This window comes from Epinephelus fuscoguttatus, linkage group LG15 (assembly GCF_011397635.1).
Source record: "Epinephelus fuscoguttatus linkage group LG15, E.fuscoguttatus.final_Chr_v1".
Taxonomy (NCBI): domain Eukaryota; kingdom Metazoa; phylum Chordata; class Actinopteri; order Perciformes; family Serranidae; genus Epinephelus; species Epinephelus fuscoguttatus.
The window spans coordinates 18,915,457-18,935,654 of NC_064766.1; the positions used below are offsets into that span (position 1 = coordinate 18,915,457).

Here is a 20,198-nt window from a genome sequence, read left to right on the forward strand (position 1 = left end):
CACAACTGAGAACACCACAAAAGAATAAAGCTATTTTGGACATAAAGGCCAGACTTTATACCCTATGACATCACTAACTTCTCTGGTTTCTGGCTTTGGGAGAGAGTAGCTCATGTTCACAAATATTGATTAAACCATCCTGGGCCATGGAAATAATGTACTGATATTCTTACTTTAGGTGGTGTTCCCCTTTAACCGTGTCAGTATATTTTGCCTTGGCAATTCTTGTCTAACCCAGCTTTAACATTTTATTAACAAAGGTAGAATGATGATCTGTCAGCTATAACTGCTATTTCTTCCCCTCTATAACGTCATGCATGTCTACAGGGCAGATTGCCTCGGTGAGGTTTAACCCTTTATGATGGTTCCTTTTTTCCCCCTTTACGGCTGAGATTGAGCAGAGCTGTCTGTCTAGAAGGAAATTGTTTGCTCGGTTTGATGTGTCTAATTAATGCTATTATTGCCTCAAGGCATGAATAGAAAGCCACTTCACCTCACCATCTCAGATAACATTGGTCTGGTTTGTCGGCCACAATAGCTGGCAGTCATGTGACCTATAGGGTTTATATATTGTCTGAGGCGAGGCGAATGAAAAGCCTTGGTTTGAGGCCCATTGAATTTGTGTTCTTTTGTCAGTCAGAGAAAACAGGGGAGATTGAGTTTGTGGTGTGCAGGAAGGTTATAGGAGGACCACAATAAAAGTCTTTTTATCACAGGCAGTTGGAGGTAGAATGGTGAATTGTGTTCTATGATATTGGCTATGCAAAAGGCAAATTGCGTTCTTCTCAAGGACACGTCTTCAAACAACTGCTGTTGGAAAGGAGGAAAGGAGAGAGACAGAGTGAGGGAGACTCTCCATTTATAGCCGTTTCATTATTATTATTTCCCTCATCTCCATCACTCCATCTATCTATTCCCCAAACACGAAGGAATCGAGACTGTGAGAACAGATGTGCTCAAACGATACTCTGGTGACATCCAAGTAAACTTATTCTCTTCTTACTCCAGAGCTGCCTCTCCAGCTCCTCACAAACAATTATCATCGAGGTTGTTTGTATCCTCAACTCTTGAGCCTCGGGAGAATGATAAATAGCTGTAGTTTAGTCAGGCTTGGCAAGATCCTTTTTTTCTGCTGTTTTTAAATTTGAACTGAAATGCTTCTCAAGGTCTTTAAATGTTTCTATTCCCCGTGTTTAATTATTCATGGTCTATCTGCTGTAATTTTTGTCACAGATTTTCTCCATCCTTTTGCTGAATTATAGATGTCCCATTCCCCTTGCTCGGCGTCCAGGAAGCACTCATTCAGTCTGGTTGTATAACTCTAACTCAAGAACATTTCTGCGTCTGCTCTTCAACTAAAGGACAGGAATGTCAGGAAGGCTGCGATTTATATCCTGTATTCCCCCGCCTAGATAGCTAGATCTTAGATCCCATACATCTCCTAAGTAGGTGGCTCAGAAAACGCAGCAGCCATTTCACAAAGTCAAGCGCTTCACATTGATTTACACTCCGGGTAACACCCTGAGTTGAGTGCGACACATGCAGGTTTTTGGCGACAAATGACAATGCCGCACGGGCCATCTGGGGAGTGTTGAAGTTGAAGAATCACCTTGGTAACCTCCCGCTGCTCCAGTAGAGATTGCGTCCCCGTCGGTAAATGAGAGCTTGTGTTCTTCCTGTGCGTAAACCCTAACCACAGGCGTTTTCCCCAGGAACCTGAACACAAAAGACAAAGTCCGGTCTGACAGCAGAGGTGGGTGTGTGTGTGGGCATGTGTATGCGTTAAGACAGATGGGAGGGGAGGAGGGTGGGGGGGTGGGGGGGGTCATTCCTGCCTGTCACTCTGACCCCAATCACCGCACAGCATATTGGTGGAAACGAAATGAAAGATTGATTTAACCAGTTCCACCTCCGCTGCCTCTGCTCTCCCCATCAACTGGCTGTCCATTTGTTTTCATCCGGTTGGTGGACTCACCTTTTGCCCCTGAGGCAGACTTGCTAGGTTTGTTCTTTTAATCCCTCTAAATGGTCAGTGATAGAAAAGACTGCCCGCTGACATTTTATACCCTCTTATTTATTGAGTTATATATTCCATTTCCGTTTTTTAAAATCAGATTTTCTAATACTGCAATTGACAAGTGCAACTTTTTATGACTTGGTATTTGAAGCAAAGCGGAAAGAGGTTTGTCTCTTGTAGAGGAGTTTTAAGCAGTGACGATATCAGCTTCACTGGTGTAAGCTGCAGCACAGTTCTTACTTCAACCCCACCCCCTACTATATGCCTTCATGATTAATAAACTGTGAAACCCCTTTTAGATACAGTGAACTTTAAACTACTGAACTGCCCAGTATGTTGCAAACATGATGGGACTAAGTAACCATTATTAATTCATGAAATTACTGATTCCATGGAAATATACTGTATATATGGTTTATCAGGCACATTAGCAGATGCATTAATGGTGTGGGTGTCAAAGTATCTACTACTTTTTGTGCGTTTAAATGCCCCTAACACAATAATGGTGCATTCTACATAAAAAAAATGCATCCTTCTCATCCCTCCCAGTGTCATAAATCAGAAAACACACATGCATTGAACATATCCTAATGGAATCTGCAAAACTCTGATGTTCATCGAGGATAAACATATTTGAACCCCTGTAGAAATCAAGCAAAACAGGCACTCCTTCAATCTTAAGATCTTTGTCTCCCAGTCATCCAATTTAAAATTTTCTTCACTATCAAACATAATCTAGTTGATTGTTATCTGTACATTTATCACTAGTTTCATGACACTCACCGGCCTTGCTAGTACCGGGTTGGACCCCCCTTTTGCCTTCAGAACTGTCTTAATTCTTTGTGGCATAGATTCCTCAGAGATTTTGGTCCATATTGACATGAGATTTGTCGGCTGCACATCCATGATGTGAATCTACCGTTCCACCACATCCCAAAGGTGCTCTATTGGATTGAGATCTGGTGACTATGGAGGCCATTGAAGTACAGTGAACTCATTGTCATGTTCAAGAAACCAGTTTGAGATGGTTTGAGCTTTGTGACATGGTGTGTTATCCTGCTGGAAGTAGCCATCAGAAGATGGGTACACTGTGGTCATAAAGGGATGGACATGGTCAGCAACAATACTCAGGTAGGCTGTGGTGTTTAAACCATGCTCAGTTGGTACTAAGGGGCCCAAAGTGTGCCAAGAAAATATCCCCCACACCATTACACCACCACCACCATCCTGAACCGTTGATACAAGGCAGGATGGATCCATGCTTTCATGTTGTTGACACCAAATTCTGACCCTACCATCTGAATGTGGCAGTAGAAATCCAGACTCATCAAACCAGGCAATGTTTTTCCAGTCTTCTATTGTCCAGTTTTGGTGAGCGTGTGTGAACTGTAGCCTCAGTTTCCTGTTGTTAGCTGACAGGAGTGGCACCTGGTGTGGTCTTCTGCTGCTGTAGCCCATCTGCTTCAAGGTTGGATGTGTTGTTCATTCAGAGATGGTCTTCTGCAGACCTTGGTTGTAACCAGTGGTTATTTGAGTTACTGTTGCCTTTCTATCACCTTGAACCAGTCTGACCATTCTCCTCTGACCTCTGGCATCAACAAGACATTTTCACCCAGAGAACTGCTGCTCACTGGATATTTTCTCTTTCTCAGACCATCCTCTGTAAATCCTAGAGATGGCTGTGCATGAAGATCCCAGTAGTTTCTGAAATACTCATACCAGCCCGTCTGGCACCAACAACCATGCCACATTAAAAGTCACTTAAATCCTCTTTCTTCCTCATTCTGATGCTCGGTTTGAACTCCAGCAGGTCATCTTAACCATGTCTACATGCCTAAATACATTGAGCTGCTGCCATTTGATTGGCTGACTGGCCACATGCCGTTTACATATGGCATGTGTTTTGTCTGTTCTCCAAAATCCAAAATATTTCCACACTGCCGATTTATTCCCAAGTAAATAATATATCCTCATCATCTTTTTCTTGGCTGCCTGCCATTGTCTGCCTGCACTGTTTGGCAATGACACAGATGTGCCATGGGAATTTCACTACAAAGGCGTTTCTTAAAGATGATAATATGAATCGATGTTTTCACTTATTATTTATGATATTTGGTCATTTAATGGAGGCATCAATCCAGATTGATGAGTCATTACACTAGTAGCTAATGTAACATTACTTTCCTTAGCCCAGATTTATCTGAAAATCATCTTATGCATTAAAAAACTGGGCTATAAGAGATGGAGTGAAGTAATAATGACCTGTGGGTTCAAAGCGTATTCCCTCTATTCACACAGTTGAGCTTGTTTGCTTTTTTAGGGCAGCACACAGTAAGGTGGTCGATCATGAACAAAGACAAGCACTGACTTGGTTTGACATGACAGTCTCGAGTTTCGTCAGGCATCACCCTCGTGTGCTGGTGAGGTCTATCTTACTTTCCCTCTCATGTTTTTTGCTCTGCCTTTCTATTCAGCGCTGTGAGAAGGAAGGCGTTCACCCATTCATCTCCACCTCTACAGCTTCGGGGGGTTCATCAGACAAGGTGGCAGCCCAGCCCGGCCCAGCGCCGGGGCTCATTCTGCAGTTTCAATTCGATCCAGCACGTTGTAGTTCCCCTCCGCCCCTCATCCTCACCCATCATGGCAGTCTCATTTATCATGAGGCCTATAAAGAAGGACTTGATAGAGTGAGGAGCGACCACCACCATTCAATAAATCCTTGTGATTATCCACGCCTCCAAGGTGTATGGGCAGAGTGTCTGTGTGTGTGTGTCCTGAGCACGTGGGCATTTGTCTCTGACTTTGTAATGGGTGTAGAGGGTGATGTTAGAACACAAGAGGTCCACGTACAGTGCCTTTTAAAGTGCTATCAATTATAACATGTGTACACGCGTCAACCCCAAGGCCCGGTTTGACTTGTTGCATTTGATGAGCAAAAGCCTTGGCACTTCTGCCCCCCCCATCTTAGCTTTCTTTCTCCAAGCCCCCCACCCACACATTGACTCCCTTCATCTCTCCATCTCTCCCTCTTAACCCCCTCCCTCCTCTCTTTCTCTTCCTCCAGAGGATTGCATAGAGGAGCACTCTAGGAGGGTGATGGAGCTTTGATTGTCGGTTATCAAAAGCTATCATTATGGCTCGCTTCTGCGGGATATGAAAATGATTTCCTAAGTGTAAAACCCATGTCATTACCTCAATGGCCTCAGTGCTATCACTGAGATGTAATAGAAAGAGGCAAACAAATGTGCTCGCCTCCCAGCCCGCCCAGCTCAAACAGAACAGAGTGAATAACACACAGCAATGGAGAGATAAGTGACAGCAATGCCAGGCCTCACTACCTAGAATGGAACACTTTACATGAAAACAGCCCTCCGACCAGAATTTAATCTTCGCCGTTGTCATGTTGTTTTGGTACTGTCTACGATGAAGGCATCTGCGTGTGACAAGCCCCGGCTGACGTTCTCCAGCAAGGAAGCCGACAGTCTACACGCCATCCTGCGAGAGTCGAGGCATTTCTCTTTTTTCATCTCCGAACAGCAAAGCCCCCTCCTCCTCCACCTCCTCCTCCTCAACCTGAGCGCCTTTTCATCCTGATGAGATAGCACCCAGGCTCAGGAGCCGCATTGACTTGACGGTGGTTTCTAATCATTGGAGAAGTAGTCCTTTCTTTCCACCCTCCTCCTCCCTGGTTCTGTTTGCTGAGCAGGGAGATGGAAGTGTATGCCAGCACCAGGCTTTTCTGCTCTTAATCGATGTGGATCTGATAAAGATCCTGGCTTTCTGAATGACTCGTACGCCGCGGAGCCTGAGGAAGATCTGATAAGTAAATCATTCTTCTGTACATATAGCCAGTAAGATGCTGAGGAACCAGATCTGCGCCGTTGTGCACGCGTATGAACGCTGGCTTTACTCACATACAACCGTAAACACGCTAGAAAGCACACATTGTCCCCATATTACACACACAGACACACACACACTTGTCTCGCAGTAAAGTGGCTGTTCTCCGGACATGCCCAATTTGCTTCCTTTCATCCAGGACTAATGTCTCGCTCTACCCAGGGGCTAAGTGCACCATTTGAAGCCCCCTCTAGGACAGACGGCTGCAACATGCGGTTATTTGTTGTTTTTGTTTCATATTTTTGGGAAATCATGTTATTATTTGAGCTGCAGTAGCGTGTACGCAGAGCCCATTCGAATTAACAACAGGCAATAATGTGCTGATAATTTCTAAAAACATTATTTAAATGTCACGCTGTAATGACAAAAAAATCACTAATAGTGCTATGTAAATGTCAAATTCAAATTATTCAATTACATGGCCGAGTGTGGGGCAGGTGATAATTTGTCCACCGCTTGGAATACCAATCTGGCTCTCGCTGGAGCTCATTCTGTGTGCCCTGGCATAAGATAGACCTCAGTAATTTCCTGCTCCAAGGGATGCTTTCATAGCCATTATTATAACTCTATTCCACTAGAAATATCTGCCATACTGGAGAGATATTAGAGTCATATTTTCAGTACTTTCACCCCAATGTCGCCCTCAGTGTGTGATAGCTTGTGTAAAAAAAAAAAAAAAAAAAAATGGTATGGATTTCAAGAGATAGCCCTGTTATTCCTTGTTGTGATTTGTGCTTGCGCTTTTGATACTGAGCCTCTTACTGCTCGGTCAATAAAACTAAACTAGCGGTCACAGTAGACTGGGGTAATAGGCTCATCTCATCAGCTGTCATTCATGGGCCTGTGGGCCTATTTGAAAATGGCTGCATAGCCTCCATCCATACACGGAGGGATTTATAAAGGATATCAGCCATTCAGCGCGACCCGTTCATTTGAGATTAAGTGGAGGAGGAGGGTACAGGGTGTTTTTCTTTCTCTCTTTCCTCTTTCTTCAAAGTCAACCATGACCAGGCTCCGAAATGGATGAGGCACCTTGTTGTTCATGAAAACAGATGATGTCATTCTGAGTCACGGGGCACACATTCTGATTGGGTGTCCGCCACAGATCCTCACACTTTACTGCCTCCCTCAGACAGCTGGCATTTGCACTACAGGGAGCCAATGGGGTAACAAACAATTAGCCTTTTCTCAACAAAACTCCAGGGAGAGGCTGTAGAATAGTCATAAGAGCTGTTTACTAAGTGGCCAATATTCCTTTATGTACCTCCACTATTTCTGTTGGCACATGAGCAAAAAATCTAATGCTCTCACCACGGGCCAAAAACAAATATATATATATATATATATATATATATATATATTATAATTATTTATAAATAAATAATTGCTTCCTCTTATTTCCTTTTTCTTCTTCCTTATATGGGCCATTTCTCTCAACAGTATTTTTTCACAAGTGCTTCCCATTCTTCTTGGCATCTCTCCACTGGCAGGAATTAGGGTGTAGTGGACATTATCTGTGATGTTCCACAAAGACGGAAGTGTGACATTCTCCTTGAACGCTTCCGAAATGAGACTTCCTCCCAGCCGCTCGTGCACGTCTGCTTGAGATTCACACTTTGGTGCATTTGTCACTTTGAGAGCATCTGGTTTAATTTGATTTCTGTGCCTGGCCACCCTGCAATTCTCTGTGCTTTTAGTGTAACCGTTGCCTACTGAGTGCGGCCAACAGATAGTTCCGCAAATAAAGGGGTTTAAACTTCTATTTTCTGGATGGCTTTCCCAACATTGCAACCTATTTGAAGAGGCCTGTTTTCTTTCACTGGTTCAGTGTTAGAATCTCTTTTTTTTTTAGTGTGATTACATTTGTTTAAAATGGCACATCACTGTGTGAATTATAACATTTATCCCCACATACTGGTTTGATGCTAGAGTGGAGTTGGTTCAATTATTGTATGAAAGCACTTGGAATATTTGATACTTCAGCTGATGCCTTTGAATGTAAATGTCTAACATACCATTCTGCACCAAAGATTGACATTTAATTTAAATTTTAACAATCGCTGGAGGTCAGTTCTGTGATGAGAATCTTTATCAAAGATGATGCATTCAAAGGAGTACTCCTACACATGATCGCAGAAAGGTTTCTCAAAGAATAAGCAGCACTTCAGTGCAAGCTTAAATGCACAACACTTATCAGCTAGTAAAAATATGAACACAGTTTCTTTAGCTATTGTTATGCCTCCATGCTGAGTGGCAGCCATGGCCGGAGGCATTATGTTTTCGATTTGTTCATCCGGCGATATGTCCGTCTGTACATTTCTTTGTCGTAAAGGCTGCAGAACAAAATGTCTCTGGACACAAATGTTTAGACTTCCAACCAATCAGAACAACGAAATGTGTGAGGAAGCACTGAGCAACACATTCAAGAAGGGACGGTGCTTGGTCCCTTTTCAAGCAGGAAAAAAATGGTGACCTACTCACAAACATTCTCAAATTACAGCTAAACAGTACACTAAAGTGTGACTCTGAAAACATTTGAAGTGGGAAATAGGCAATACATGAACAGAATCTCATTAGTTTAATTAAAAATCTCTTTTCCAAGAGTGTCCTGGCACCAACATAAGTTACAAACAGACAACATAGAGCAAAAATACAGCATGAAAATGTAAAGCTCTAAAACAAGCAATATATAACACAAAATAAGCCCAAAAGTATGTCAATATATTCTAAAAATTAACCATAAAAAAACAAAAATGGCAACTACACATGATAACAAAGACCAGCTAAGACACACGGTGACACTGGCATATAGAAGATTGTGTACAAAAATCTTGCGATGGTGCTTTGAAACCGCCGAGAGCAACCAATGAGTGCAACTTTAAGTCCTTCTGCAGAAAATCCCACAATAAGGAGCTGCATACATAAATGCTTGAATCTTGACTGATATTTGATCAGTTTCATGAGCCTGGTCTGAGCAGTCTGGACGCAGTTACAACCAATCACAGCAGCGAAATGTACCATATGCCATGTAACTAGTAAAGCTCCTCAGCCAATCACTGTATCAAACCCACCCATATTAGATAATGCTCTGCAAAAACACTTTTCTGGCCATTATTCAGCATCATAACTCAGGAACAGAGCGGGAGACATTTGGCCGGATGATGAATTGGTGACACTAATCCTGAAACTGGGGTGATTGATCAAATCTGCTCTGCTCCTGGGTTGAAGATGTGTGTGAAGCATCCGCATTTTAGAATTCGTAGCAACTTTGCAGCAACATCAATATTAAAAGCATTGTCTACTGTTATGGCTACAGGTTTGTGTTGTATCCTGCCTCTCACAAGCTCATTGGTTTCGCTGATATTGAGCATTAGGTGATTGTTGCACCAGTCCTCTGTACTCCCATGTAAACAGTGGGTCTCATTCATGAACTGTTAGTAAATCTGTGAGTAGAATTGCACATAAAAAGCCTTGGTACTAAAAGCGTACTCTAGATTCATGAATGCCAATCGTAAATTGACAGCGCGCGCCTCCTTGTCAGCTATTAGCATACATCCCACCCATGAATAGCCAGTGACTACCTTATATGGAGGTGATAATGGAGGTGTTAATTACTATGGATAGATGCATCCTGACAACCTGCGAACACTGAACAAACAAGTGACTGAAGACTGAAGTTATTTTAGGTGAAGTGGGGTTGAGAAAAACATTTAATTTTCTTCTGTTAGTTGTAATGTGACAGAGATAGGTAAATCAAAGGCCTGGAAGGAGGTAAATGGTAACCTGATGCAAAAAACGCACAAGCACACACGCAAAAAAAAAAAAAAAACGCACAACAGGAGGAGGCTCTTGCTAGTCACAGCTCTCTGCTGCAGACGAGCGTGTTGCTTGCATCATTGGAGAGACCTCTCTGTCAGTTTGCCCTGAGCCTCAGCATTGTTTATCACTGTTGTGAAATTAAACCACTATTAAAACATCTTAATACAGGCAGTCTAATATTGGCAATGACCCACTGTTAAGTTTAACACCAAGTAAGATAGTCTGGTGTAAAACCACATCATCTCCAACTCTCTGGCAGATTCAGGATCAGCAACTGCCAGGTGTGAGCAGAGACAGATGCCGAATTGCTTTTCCAAGTCCACAAGTCTTATTAGATCAAAACTAGAAACTTGAAATAATGTTTACGTGTCTTTGATAATTACTTTTTTTTTTTTTTAAATGACATGCAGGTTGGGGCTGCAGTGCGTAAAGAGGGCAGAGGGGGAGCATGCTGGTTCGTTATTTTATTTATTCAGAGAACAGTGTTTTCCAGTTTTGTATTAAGTTGATTTAAATAACTCAGTAGAACCCTAATCTAAAGCCTAAATCTGCTAAATATCTACTGATTTCACTAAATGTGCTATGTTTCTAATGTCTTGTAATGTTTAACTTAAATGTTTCATAGGCATCTGTGTATGACAAGCAACAATTATGTGCAATATCTTATTTACACGAGCACTACAAGCAGTCAGAAGCAGGTGTAGATTTTGTTTGAACAGTTGACACACACATTCGTTCTGCTCACGTTTCATGAATGAGACCCATTGTCCCTTAGTACTCACTGGAAATTATTTACTGGAATCATACACGTCAATATGGTGATAACTTCCATTTCGCCAAAAAGCACACCTAATAACATTTATTAAAATCCTTCAAAGACTTTACTACATATATTATATGAGTGTGGACCAGAGTGAATGTGAACTGCAGATTGACTCGTTGGTGGAGGCAGTAAATCTAGTTTAAATTGTTTAAAGAGCTGATTGTTACATGTTCCATCGAGGATTTTAGTGGTTTTAGTGTTGCATTCTGTGTAAACCTATAGTGACGAATCCTTCTCAAAGCAAAACTAAAGCCCAGGTTCCACCAAACACTTTCGGAAGGGTACCTGTGTAACCATAAGTAACCCTTCAGACATGGTACCTACTAGACCCTAGTGTTTCCACTGCAGACAATACTCTTAAATGTGGGCGGGGTTGTTGTCTCTTACTGCTCCGTCCAGCACTCACTGTATTTACTTATTACCGGTGACACAGAGAGAAATCTGCACCTTCTTTATCGCCCACAGAACGAGGCTGCGGGCCAACATTTTCAGAACAAAATAAAACAGGCTGCAGTGAGAGTCTCTCTCCGTGGGATATTTAAAAATAGCGGGTTTGTGCATTTAATCCTTCTCAGGCAAGCTCAGGGGTTTAGTGTTGCTGGAGCCCACAGGAACAACGCTCCACAACACTTTCTTTCTTCTGGGTGAGGATTAGGATATCTGCAGTTCACATAACCCCGTCGAAATTAATATATATAAACACTTGAAGATCCATTCGTTACTAAAAGTGTATATCATACAAGAGCGACAATCAAAACTAAAGTAAAAGTTGTCAAAGTTGTTGCTGTAAAATTTAAGGTGTGTTGATGGATTTGCGTCGTCAAGTCATGCATCGAGTAACATTACAAGTTAGGGTTCCTCCTTAAAAGTTGCTTGCAGTCAACCTGGTGAATTATGTTATTTTGTCTCTGACTCCAGCTGCTGCAACAGACAGCAAAACATCATTTAATTTTATAGTTACAGTTTACCAATATATGTAAAACTTGCCACTTATGAACAGTAGATGCATGAGCCTCAAAACCAGCCACAACTCAGTCCTGAGCAGGGTGACCATCCTCTATTGAACAATCAATGGACTGCAGTGTTCACAGCTCCACCTTTTAGTACCAGATCTGTGTGCTAGGTACCCCAACAGAGGGGGGACCAAAAATAGGGATGATAAGGAACGGTTCCATTGGTACCATCCACAACTTTTCACAGTGGAAACGGACAAAAAAACATATCAAACTGAACTGTATTGTACCGCTCAGTCGAAAAGGGGCTTAATTGCCCTTTTCTGACTTTTGGAAAGATGTTTTTTTTAAACCATTTCCCTGGCATACTTTTTTCATTTGTAGCCCTTTGTGTATGCTACATGTACTATATGCTACACATTAATATCCCATTCCCCATCTGTCTTCAACAGCTCTCCCTCTGCCTCTTTCTGGCCCTTCTAATCCTATTTCATCTGCTCTATGAAAGCACAGGAGAGATCACATCCTTTGTTTCTCCTTGTGAAACCTCAATGTGTTCCGTCTTTGATTCAGCAAGAAAGCATCTGCATTTTGTCTGGGTGTTTTTCTCCTGCCATTATCCTCTCTCATTTGTACAAGCTTCTGTCATGTTACATGTCATAACCTGATTTCCTAAAAAACATTCATCTCTGTCTCGTAGTCTCAAAAAACTTACTGTTAGTCATTTCAGTATATTTTTGAAAGATCCTCAGTGAAACTTGATCAGCCGGACATTTAAATGTGTTTATCACATTCAAAGGATGCCAACTGTGTTGTTCATTTAGATTCTGGCTTGTTTGTCACGTCCTTTGTACAGCCTGTGGAAATGAACAGCATGCTGGAGCTCCAGTCCAGTCTCCCCCCATGCACCTCCAGAATGTTAAACATGGCTGCCGTGGCTGCCTCTGAATTGCTGGACTGTGTCTCCTGGGGAACGGGGAAATTGAGCCCTGGCTCTTCCTAATAGGTGGTAAAGTGTTAAGTTCCAGAGAAATGGACTGCGAATTTAACCTGGAATGGAAATTGATCCCATTACCTTGTGCTTGGGCTGCTTTCCTCCCGTAGGTAGGAGAGCGCGAGAGAGCGAGAGAGCAGGAGGGGAAAATAGACAGGGAGAGCAGAGAGAGGAGATGAGGGAGAGCGGGAAATAGAAATGGGGGAGCCACAGAATAAGAGAGGAAATAGAGAAGGGGAATGGAGAGAAAAGAGATGGAGGAAGAGGAGATGGAAGGATGGAAAGGGAGAGGGGAAAATAGAGAAAGTAGAAGAGAAAAGGCAAGGAGACACAGAGTGTATGTGATTAGAGGTGATAGGATGGCAGTGGGGGTTGTGTCCTGCCTGGATTGGCAGGCTGGCTGACTCTGTATCAGTGTGGTGCTAATAGCTGACCGCCACTGGGCGAGATGGAAGAGAGAGAGGAAAAGGCAGAGGACAAGGTAGAAGGAGCAGAGGAACGGCACGCTCTGAAGGGATGATACACCTCCTGCTGAGGGTTTCCACCAACAGACCTGTGGTGTCTTGGTGTGTGCAGCTGCTGTGAGACCGAGTTAGCAACGGTGATGGGATGTGGCAATGCTCAGTATCAGGCTGTGGCTTTGAAATTTTTCAAATATTTTCTGGGAATATGAATTCCAAACAGAAGAAATAGTATTTCAATATGAAAAAAGTATTGACCGAGTCTCAAGTGTTATGAAAAAATCTGGGAGTAGATTTTCTTTGACCCAAAGGAACACCGCCTTCTCTGTGCCCTGGCATAGACCTCAGTAATTTCCTTGATTTTATTGAAACTATCTTGCGCTCCCTGCCATTTCATGTGGCCTAATTGATTATCTTGATGTATGCTCACACTCTCGTCTCTGTCTGTCCACCCCGCCAGAGCCCATGCACGGCCCACAAAGGCTCGAAGTGGTGGACATCCAATCCAAACAGGTGACAGTGCGCTGGGAGCCCCTGGGCTACAACGTGACCCGCTGCTACAGCTACAACCTGACTGTCCAGTACCGGTCCAGGGTGGCCGGCAAGGACGAGACCCGCGAGGAGGTGTGTTACGACACCCAGAGCCGCGACCCTCAGCACACCATCCACAACTTGACGCCCTTCACCAACCTCAGTGTCAAACTGGTGCTACGCAACCCAGAGGGGGTCAAGGAGAGCACGGAGCTGGAGGTTCAGACTGATGAGGATGGTGAGTGGGATGCAGGGTTACTTCCTGAACAGTGTGACACAAGAGTTTGCTCAACTGATCCTGGATTAGATATTAAGAGGAACACAACCACTTTACTCAACTTTCAAACAAGTTAAAACTGCAATATTTACAATATATAATTTTGGATGGAAAAATTTGATAAAATGTTATTAAACTCACCCAGCCCACCCCAGCAGACATAAGCATATTTTCGTGTTTATAAAAATATTTGTGAACAACCATAAGACCTCTTGTGAATCATCTGTTAGTTAATATAATATAACATAGAAAATAACATGTCTCCTTGGGTTTTTAAAACATTTCTATTTGTGTATTAACATTAATAAATGCTTTATGACAAACTGGAAGGTTTCATTTATATATGTTATTATGTTGACTGAGGGGCGTCAATGGTTTTCCGGTCAATCGGTTAACCGGCAGGATGGCGTTGTTGTGGAAACATGGTGGCCACCCTCTGGTCTCCATCCCAGGTTGCCTTGTTAAGTAAGCTGCTTCGTTTTGGACTGCAAACCCGCTTTAGCATCGTTGTTAGCTCTGTTAGCACCATTGGCTGTATCCGCACAGCTTGTGGTGCTAACAGTTAACAATGCTAATCAGCGTTTACGGCTCAAAATGAAGCCACTCACTCACAAAAGCAACCTGGAGGGAGACCGGATGGTGGTCACCATGTTTCAGCAACAACCCCATCCCAGTGGGACGACAATACCAGCAGTAGTTGTGAATGAGCTGCACCGCCAGCTAGCTTTCACCTGCCAAGGCTAACTAGTGGAGACTAGAGGGTGGGCGATGAGCTTTATGTTTCTGCATGTTAACAGGGCTAGCTGTCTGTCAGGAAATAAAGGCAAGACATCTACAACACAAACACTGAAATTTCATCACCTCTAAATGGGTAGCACTTGAAATGTGGTGCTAAAGGTCATGTTGATTAGAATAATAATGTTATATAATGTTATAAACCATTTATTGAGTGTATCAATGCTTAAAGATGCTAAATAGGGGCTTAAAATAACATGTGATCTTAAATTCAATAGAGCATTACCGATAAATCCCATCAGTCATGCTAGTTCAAAGCCATCAAAACCAAATGAGCAACCAATATACAGCTACACAAAAAACTTTTCACTTTTTAACACTTGCAAGTCATATCCAACAGTGTCATTTTACCTTATTTTACCTGGAAGTTTAAAAAGGAAGCATGTCCACTCTCCAACAGCAGAAAAAAAGTCATCTTTAATGTTAACGTTGTGACACTATGATCTTTAGGATGGACAGGTAATTCTCACCTGATCATAAACAGCATCCACTGAAAACAAGTTTGGGATTCTCCAAATATTTTTCAGGAGAGCACATGAGTCAGACAAGCAAGCTTCAGTGTTGTGTGGTTGTTTCACCTCCTTCAAAGATGAAAGATCTTCTGTGTTGCCTCAGCAGACACAGGAAATGAACTCTATAGAAGTCTCAAGGAACCCCGGCCGCCAGATAACAAACAGGCTCAGCTGACGAAAAGAGAGCCTTGTCATGTCTGGCTCAGATATCTGTGGTTGAAAACTTGAAAGTGGCAACTGTTTCTCACTATCAGACTTCTGTGTGTCTGTGGATCTGTGTGTTTAGACTCCCATGGGAACAAGTGTACAGGCAGGGTGTAGCTGTAGTTGCATTCTTGAAGATAAATCTTGGGGAGAAAAAAAGACATCTCCACATCATTATGTTTCGCTTACAGAATGAAAGCAATCCACATGAGGGGTTAAAGGACCAGATCTCTTTGGCAGTATTTCAGTACGTGTAAACATTGCAGAAAGATTAAGATTCCCACTATTCCCATGGGGATACCAGCTCATCTTTGTTTGCAACACATTTTTATCCGTGCGAAAAGTGTTCAGTTTTCCTGTTAAGTATGTCAGGGATTGTGTTTTGAGTGACAATGACTTCAAATAATCTCACAAATACCCATTAAGATGTGTTTGACTTTGGCTCATGGCCGTTTTTGTACTGTAGGTCCTTGAAGAGCTCTTTGATTGATTGTTTATGCACATTGGCACGAGGTGATGGGCTGGGTAAATCATAATAGAAAAGATTAAATCTGCAAACTAGGAACTGCTTTCCAATTTTTATTGACATTTTAACTCAACACACATGCATGGAAGATGAAAAAAAACAAATCAATGAATGTGTATCCATGGAAATTCTACGGTGTGTGCTTTTTAAACAGCTTTTTTCTACCTTGAAAAATACCACTCTGCTACAAGTTTGAAATAATGTGTGTGTAATAATTTCCCACAGTGCCAGGAGCTGTCCCTCTGGAGTCCATCCAGGGCAGTGCCTATGAGGAGAAGATCATCCTCAAGTGGAGAGAACCAGCGCAGACCTACGGGATCATCACTCAGTTCGAGGTATGCAAGCACTTGGGTTAGCAATATGTTAGTGTTACTGAACGCTCTTTGGAGTATTAAACCAACTTCTAATATTTTTTTTCCCCACCTCTCTGTGGATCATGCACATATCTTTGAATTTCTTTGAGTCCTTTTTCACGCAACTGTGATGGGCAGTAGTGTGCAGAGCTGTCAGAGAAATGTTCAGATTGATTTTTTTTATCACATGAATCACTTTGGTTTCTTGAGTTAGAACTTTGTCCACAAAACAAGTTCAGTATTTCATGAAGTGCAGACAGTTATGTTTGAAAAGTGTTGCCCAAAACTGGTTTAGATAAGGTAAAACTATCATGGAAACCTGTACTTCAAATTAAACTGGACCTTCTCAGGTTATTTTAAACTGAAGCTTAAAGAAGGATTTCACTGCTGGAAAGATGGTGTTTTCATAAAACTGGGCTGTTTATGGGGTAGTAAGGCACAAATACTTTTGAAATTGGTGCTACTTGACCAGAGAAAACAGAGATAAAAGGCTGTGGCATTTGCTTTTTCTCAAGAGGTAGAAAGCCTACAACTACCAGAATGTACTGTGCCGCAGTGGACCAATAAATGCTTAGGTGAGAGAGACAGAGGGAAGAGTCTCACTCTCTGTCTGCTTCTATACTCTTTTGACTGTTGGCACGGGTGTACAAAAATGCAGAGGTCCAACCTGTAGTTTGAGCAACAGCCCTAGAGCCAGCGAAAAATGCATTGCAGGCAGGAACACTTTAGTCAAAGAAAACTTTATTTCATTTCCATTTGCAGTATTAGGGCTGTGTTCGGGGGCCTGTCTGCCTTTCCTAGGCCTACGCAGAAAGTCCCTTCCATGCGCCTACACGGAAAGCCTAAGGCGGAGAAAACATACCTCCCTGCCCTTCCATGCACCTACATGGAAAGCCGAAGGCAGGGAGAGCAGCAGCAAACACCCTCCCTTGCAACAGAACAGAGCAGCATCAATGACAAACAGAAATTACATTGATAAGTCAGACACAGCATCAAAAAGGAGGAGCTGGGGTGGAGGCGGCTTGCAGAGGAAGCAGCAGCATCAGCTGCTCCATCAGTTGACTGGCTGTTTGAGATCTGCTCATGTAGCTGGGATGTGAGCTGAGCTGGACAAAGTTTAGCTGATTCAAAACACACCCAAAACACACATTAAACATGGCTTAATAGCGACAATTTCAAATACAAGTACACAAATCAGCTTCACTATAACTTGCAGCATTCACAGATAAACATTTGTCTTTATCTGGACAAATTTTCCCCATAAATACAACATGCTAATGTTATAAGCACAAGCCTATGGCATTTTACATTGTATAAATTAGCCTAGCGGCTAGTGAACTTTTCCTCTTCTCATATAAAACCAGGGACAACAGCAGCATTTAACAAAGGTAACGTTACACAGTTCCACTCCAATTTAACTCACAAGGCTCACCGACAAAACAACTGTCTTATACTAAACACGTTTTCCAAACAAAGATAACATGCTAACGTTATTAGCACAAGTCTATGGCATTTAACATTGTATAAATTAGTCTAGCAGTCAGCAGATTTTTCCGTATACATGTGTTCCTCATTTTGTACGCCAGTCTTACAGAAACACACACATTGTTCTGGTGGTGTACAGCTCCACCTCCCCATTTCCATTTGCAGTCTGTGAGCTGACAACTGGAACCAGAAAACAAACAATCACACAAGCTCAGTTGGCAAAGACAAAAGAATATTACTTACCTAGATAAGTAATAAACATGGACTCATAACCTCACAGTAAACTCATCTTATTCAACCTCCTTTGTGAAGTACTACCCAAGTTCTTTTCAGCATTCATCATTTTACCAGGAGAGAATCAACTGCAGTCTGCTGTCATCTTCCATCCTTTGACACATGGGCGACCTCTAAAGAAAATACAATCTCCAAAACACGCCTCGAACACATAACACGATTCAGCACCAAGCAAATGTTGACTTAAGGCTCCACACAGCCCCTGCTAGCGCTGTCCAGGAGCTACATTGAGTCTTGAATAATAAAAACACCGTCTCCACACACACACGCACACACACACACTCTCACACTCACACAGAGGATATATGTACACATTGATCTTAACCAGCTTAAGGTGGAAGTAATCCTCCAGCCTTTCCCACAGATTGATTCTCCTCTGTTGATTCCCCCTCTTGTCGCTGTTTGCTCTTGCTTGATATTTTGACTAGGTTAGCAATCATTGACAGGGCTGTTTCTCATACGCAGAGAGCAGATTGTATAGTAAAAGCGATGCAGTCAGGGTCGTTGTATAGGTTACTCTATCCATTTCTGTGTCATCAGGTGACTGAGGTGAATGAAATATGAGATAGACACTCCAGTAGCGGCACGGAGACATTTCAATCTAAGCAGGAAAATCTTAAAGTCCTCAGATTCATAACAAGGCCCTGTTTATTCAAGTGTGTGTAGTGCAGTGTTGTGTCCTGTGCACAACCGTATGGCACTTAGAGGTGCCGGCAGAGTGCAGGAAAACAATGTCCATAAAAACGGTAGATTTACCGCATACTTAATCACTTTAAGAGCAACATGTTTCAGTTGTTTATCTTTTTAAAATTTCATGGTACAAGAAAAAGCATTCAGAGCAAATGGCGGAGTTTGCAGCACTGCTTTGTCAGGTTCACTCATATTTACGTTGAGGCAAATGTGTTTCACTTTATGAAATACCCACTCCAGGCTATTATATTCATATGCTGCAGTAATTACTTCTCTCTGTCTGTGTCTAGAAAGCCTTAACAGTATGGTAATGTGTTTAGGTACAATAAACAGCAAGTCTCTGACAATCTTTGTATTTGCTGGTATTAATACACAGTGAGGCATTGTTATAAATTTCCCAACATAGTTTTGAATAACAGGTTTTATTTTAGAGTAAGAAAGAGTATTAGTATTCATTGCACCCTGGGTAACTAGCAGCTTCTTCCAGGTGTGTCCCCTTCACACCACTACAGTCTGCTCTCAGGTTGGAGGATCCAGTGAAATGTAAAATACATATCCCAGTTTTAATCCTGCATCTCTGTGTTAATTGTTCATTTATGACGAATAAATGCCAAAAAATCAGTATGACTATTTTTTCATCAAAATCCTTGTCTTTTCTCCTCCTGTAAAAAATGGTTTCAAGTGTTTCAAGTGTGACTCATCCTGCACTCAGGGGCTTTTACAAGAGCTCATCCGATCAAATGAGACTTTGGGCGACTTGCTAGCCACACTGGTCATATAAAACCACACTTCATCATTTGTGGGTTGTAGCAGCTAACAGAGCAATATGGAGAGAGATGTGTTGTTCTAGTTCATTCATCCCTTCCTCATCCTCCTCCTAAGCTTACAACAGCAGTGTGTTCCAGTGGCGGCTGCTGGTCTTTCAAGGAGAGGAAGCTCATTTTCTGCCTACATCATAAAATGTGTCTGTTTATTTATACGTAAATTCAACCCTCCGTTCCTTTTCAAGAAAATGATCTGTGACCCTGTCGTACCTAGGCGTCTTTTCCAGGGACTTGACCAGTGTCCTCTCAATGGCCAGCAGAGCTAGGCTGCTTAGATGGTTTCATCAAGAGGCATGGCCAACAGTACATTTTATTTGTCACAGCACTTCCAGTCAGCCAGCTTACTTTGTCATACCAGGATAGCTGAAAAGACCTGTTACTTTTCCCCACCCTTTGCACCAGATCAATCTGAGGTGTTGATCTGCCCTGCTGTTTAACTGTTCTCCTCGTAAGGAAGACTATCAAACGGCTTCGCCAAAATCCGGTCGACAATATTCAAATTGTCTGCCATTATGTGCAGCTTGCTAGCTCGCTAGCTGGGGCTGCTGCGCGAGGCTAGTGTGACCGCCTGTGAGTGCTTTGGGACGGTGGAGGGGCTCACAGCAGCACCCGCTGCTCGTTGGGGACAGTAACTGCAGAGCAACAGAAGTCAGAGTCTCCAAACACGAGTACAGTCTCCAATAACACCAGAAAAAGATGCTAGATGCTATTTGTCGCTAGTTGTTTTTAACAAAGAAAAA

General features: G+C 42.5%; 1 protein-coding gene across 7 annotated transcripts in view; it reads left to right on the forward strand.

Annotated features, from left to right (window-relative positions):
• Positions 1 to 20,198, forward strand: part of LOC125902498 (receptor-type tyrosine-protein phosphatase mu-like) — a 225,238-nt gene that overhangs the window by 98,932 nt on the left and 106,108 nt on the right. For all 7 annotated transcript variants that reach the window (XM_049598881.1, XM_049598884.1, XM_049598883.1 and 4 more), the window contains exons 8-9: positions 13,428 to 13,736; positions 16,038 to 16,147. In XM_049598881.1, the coding sequence (XP_049454838.1) occupies positions 13,428 to 13,736; positions 16,038 to 16,147 (419 nt within the window). The remainder of the gene's footprint in view (positions 1 to 13,427; positions 13,737 to 16,037; positions 16,148 to 20,198) is intronic.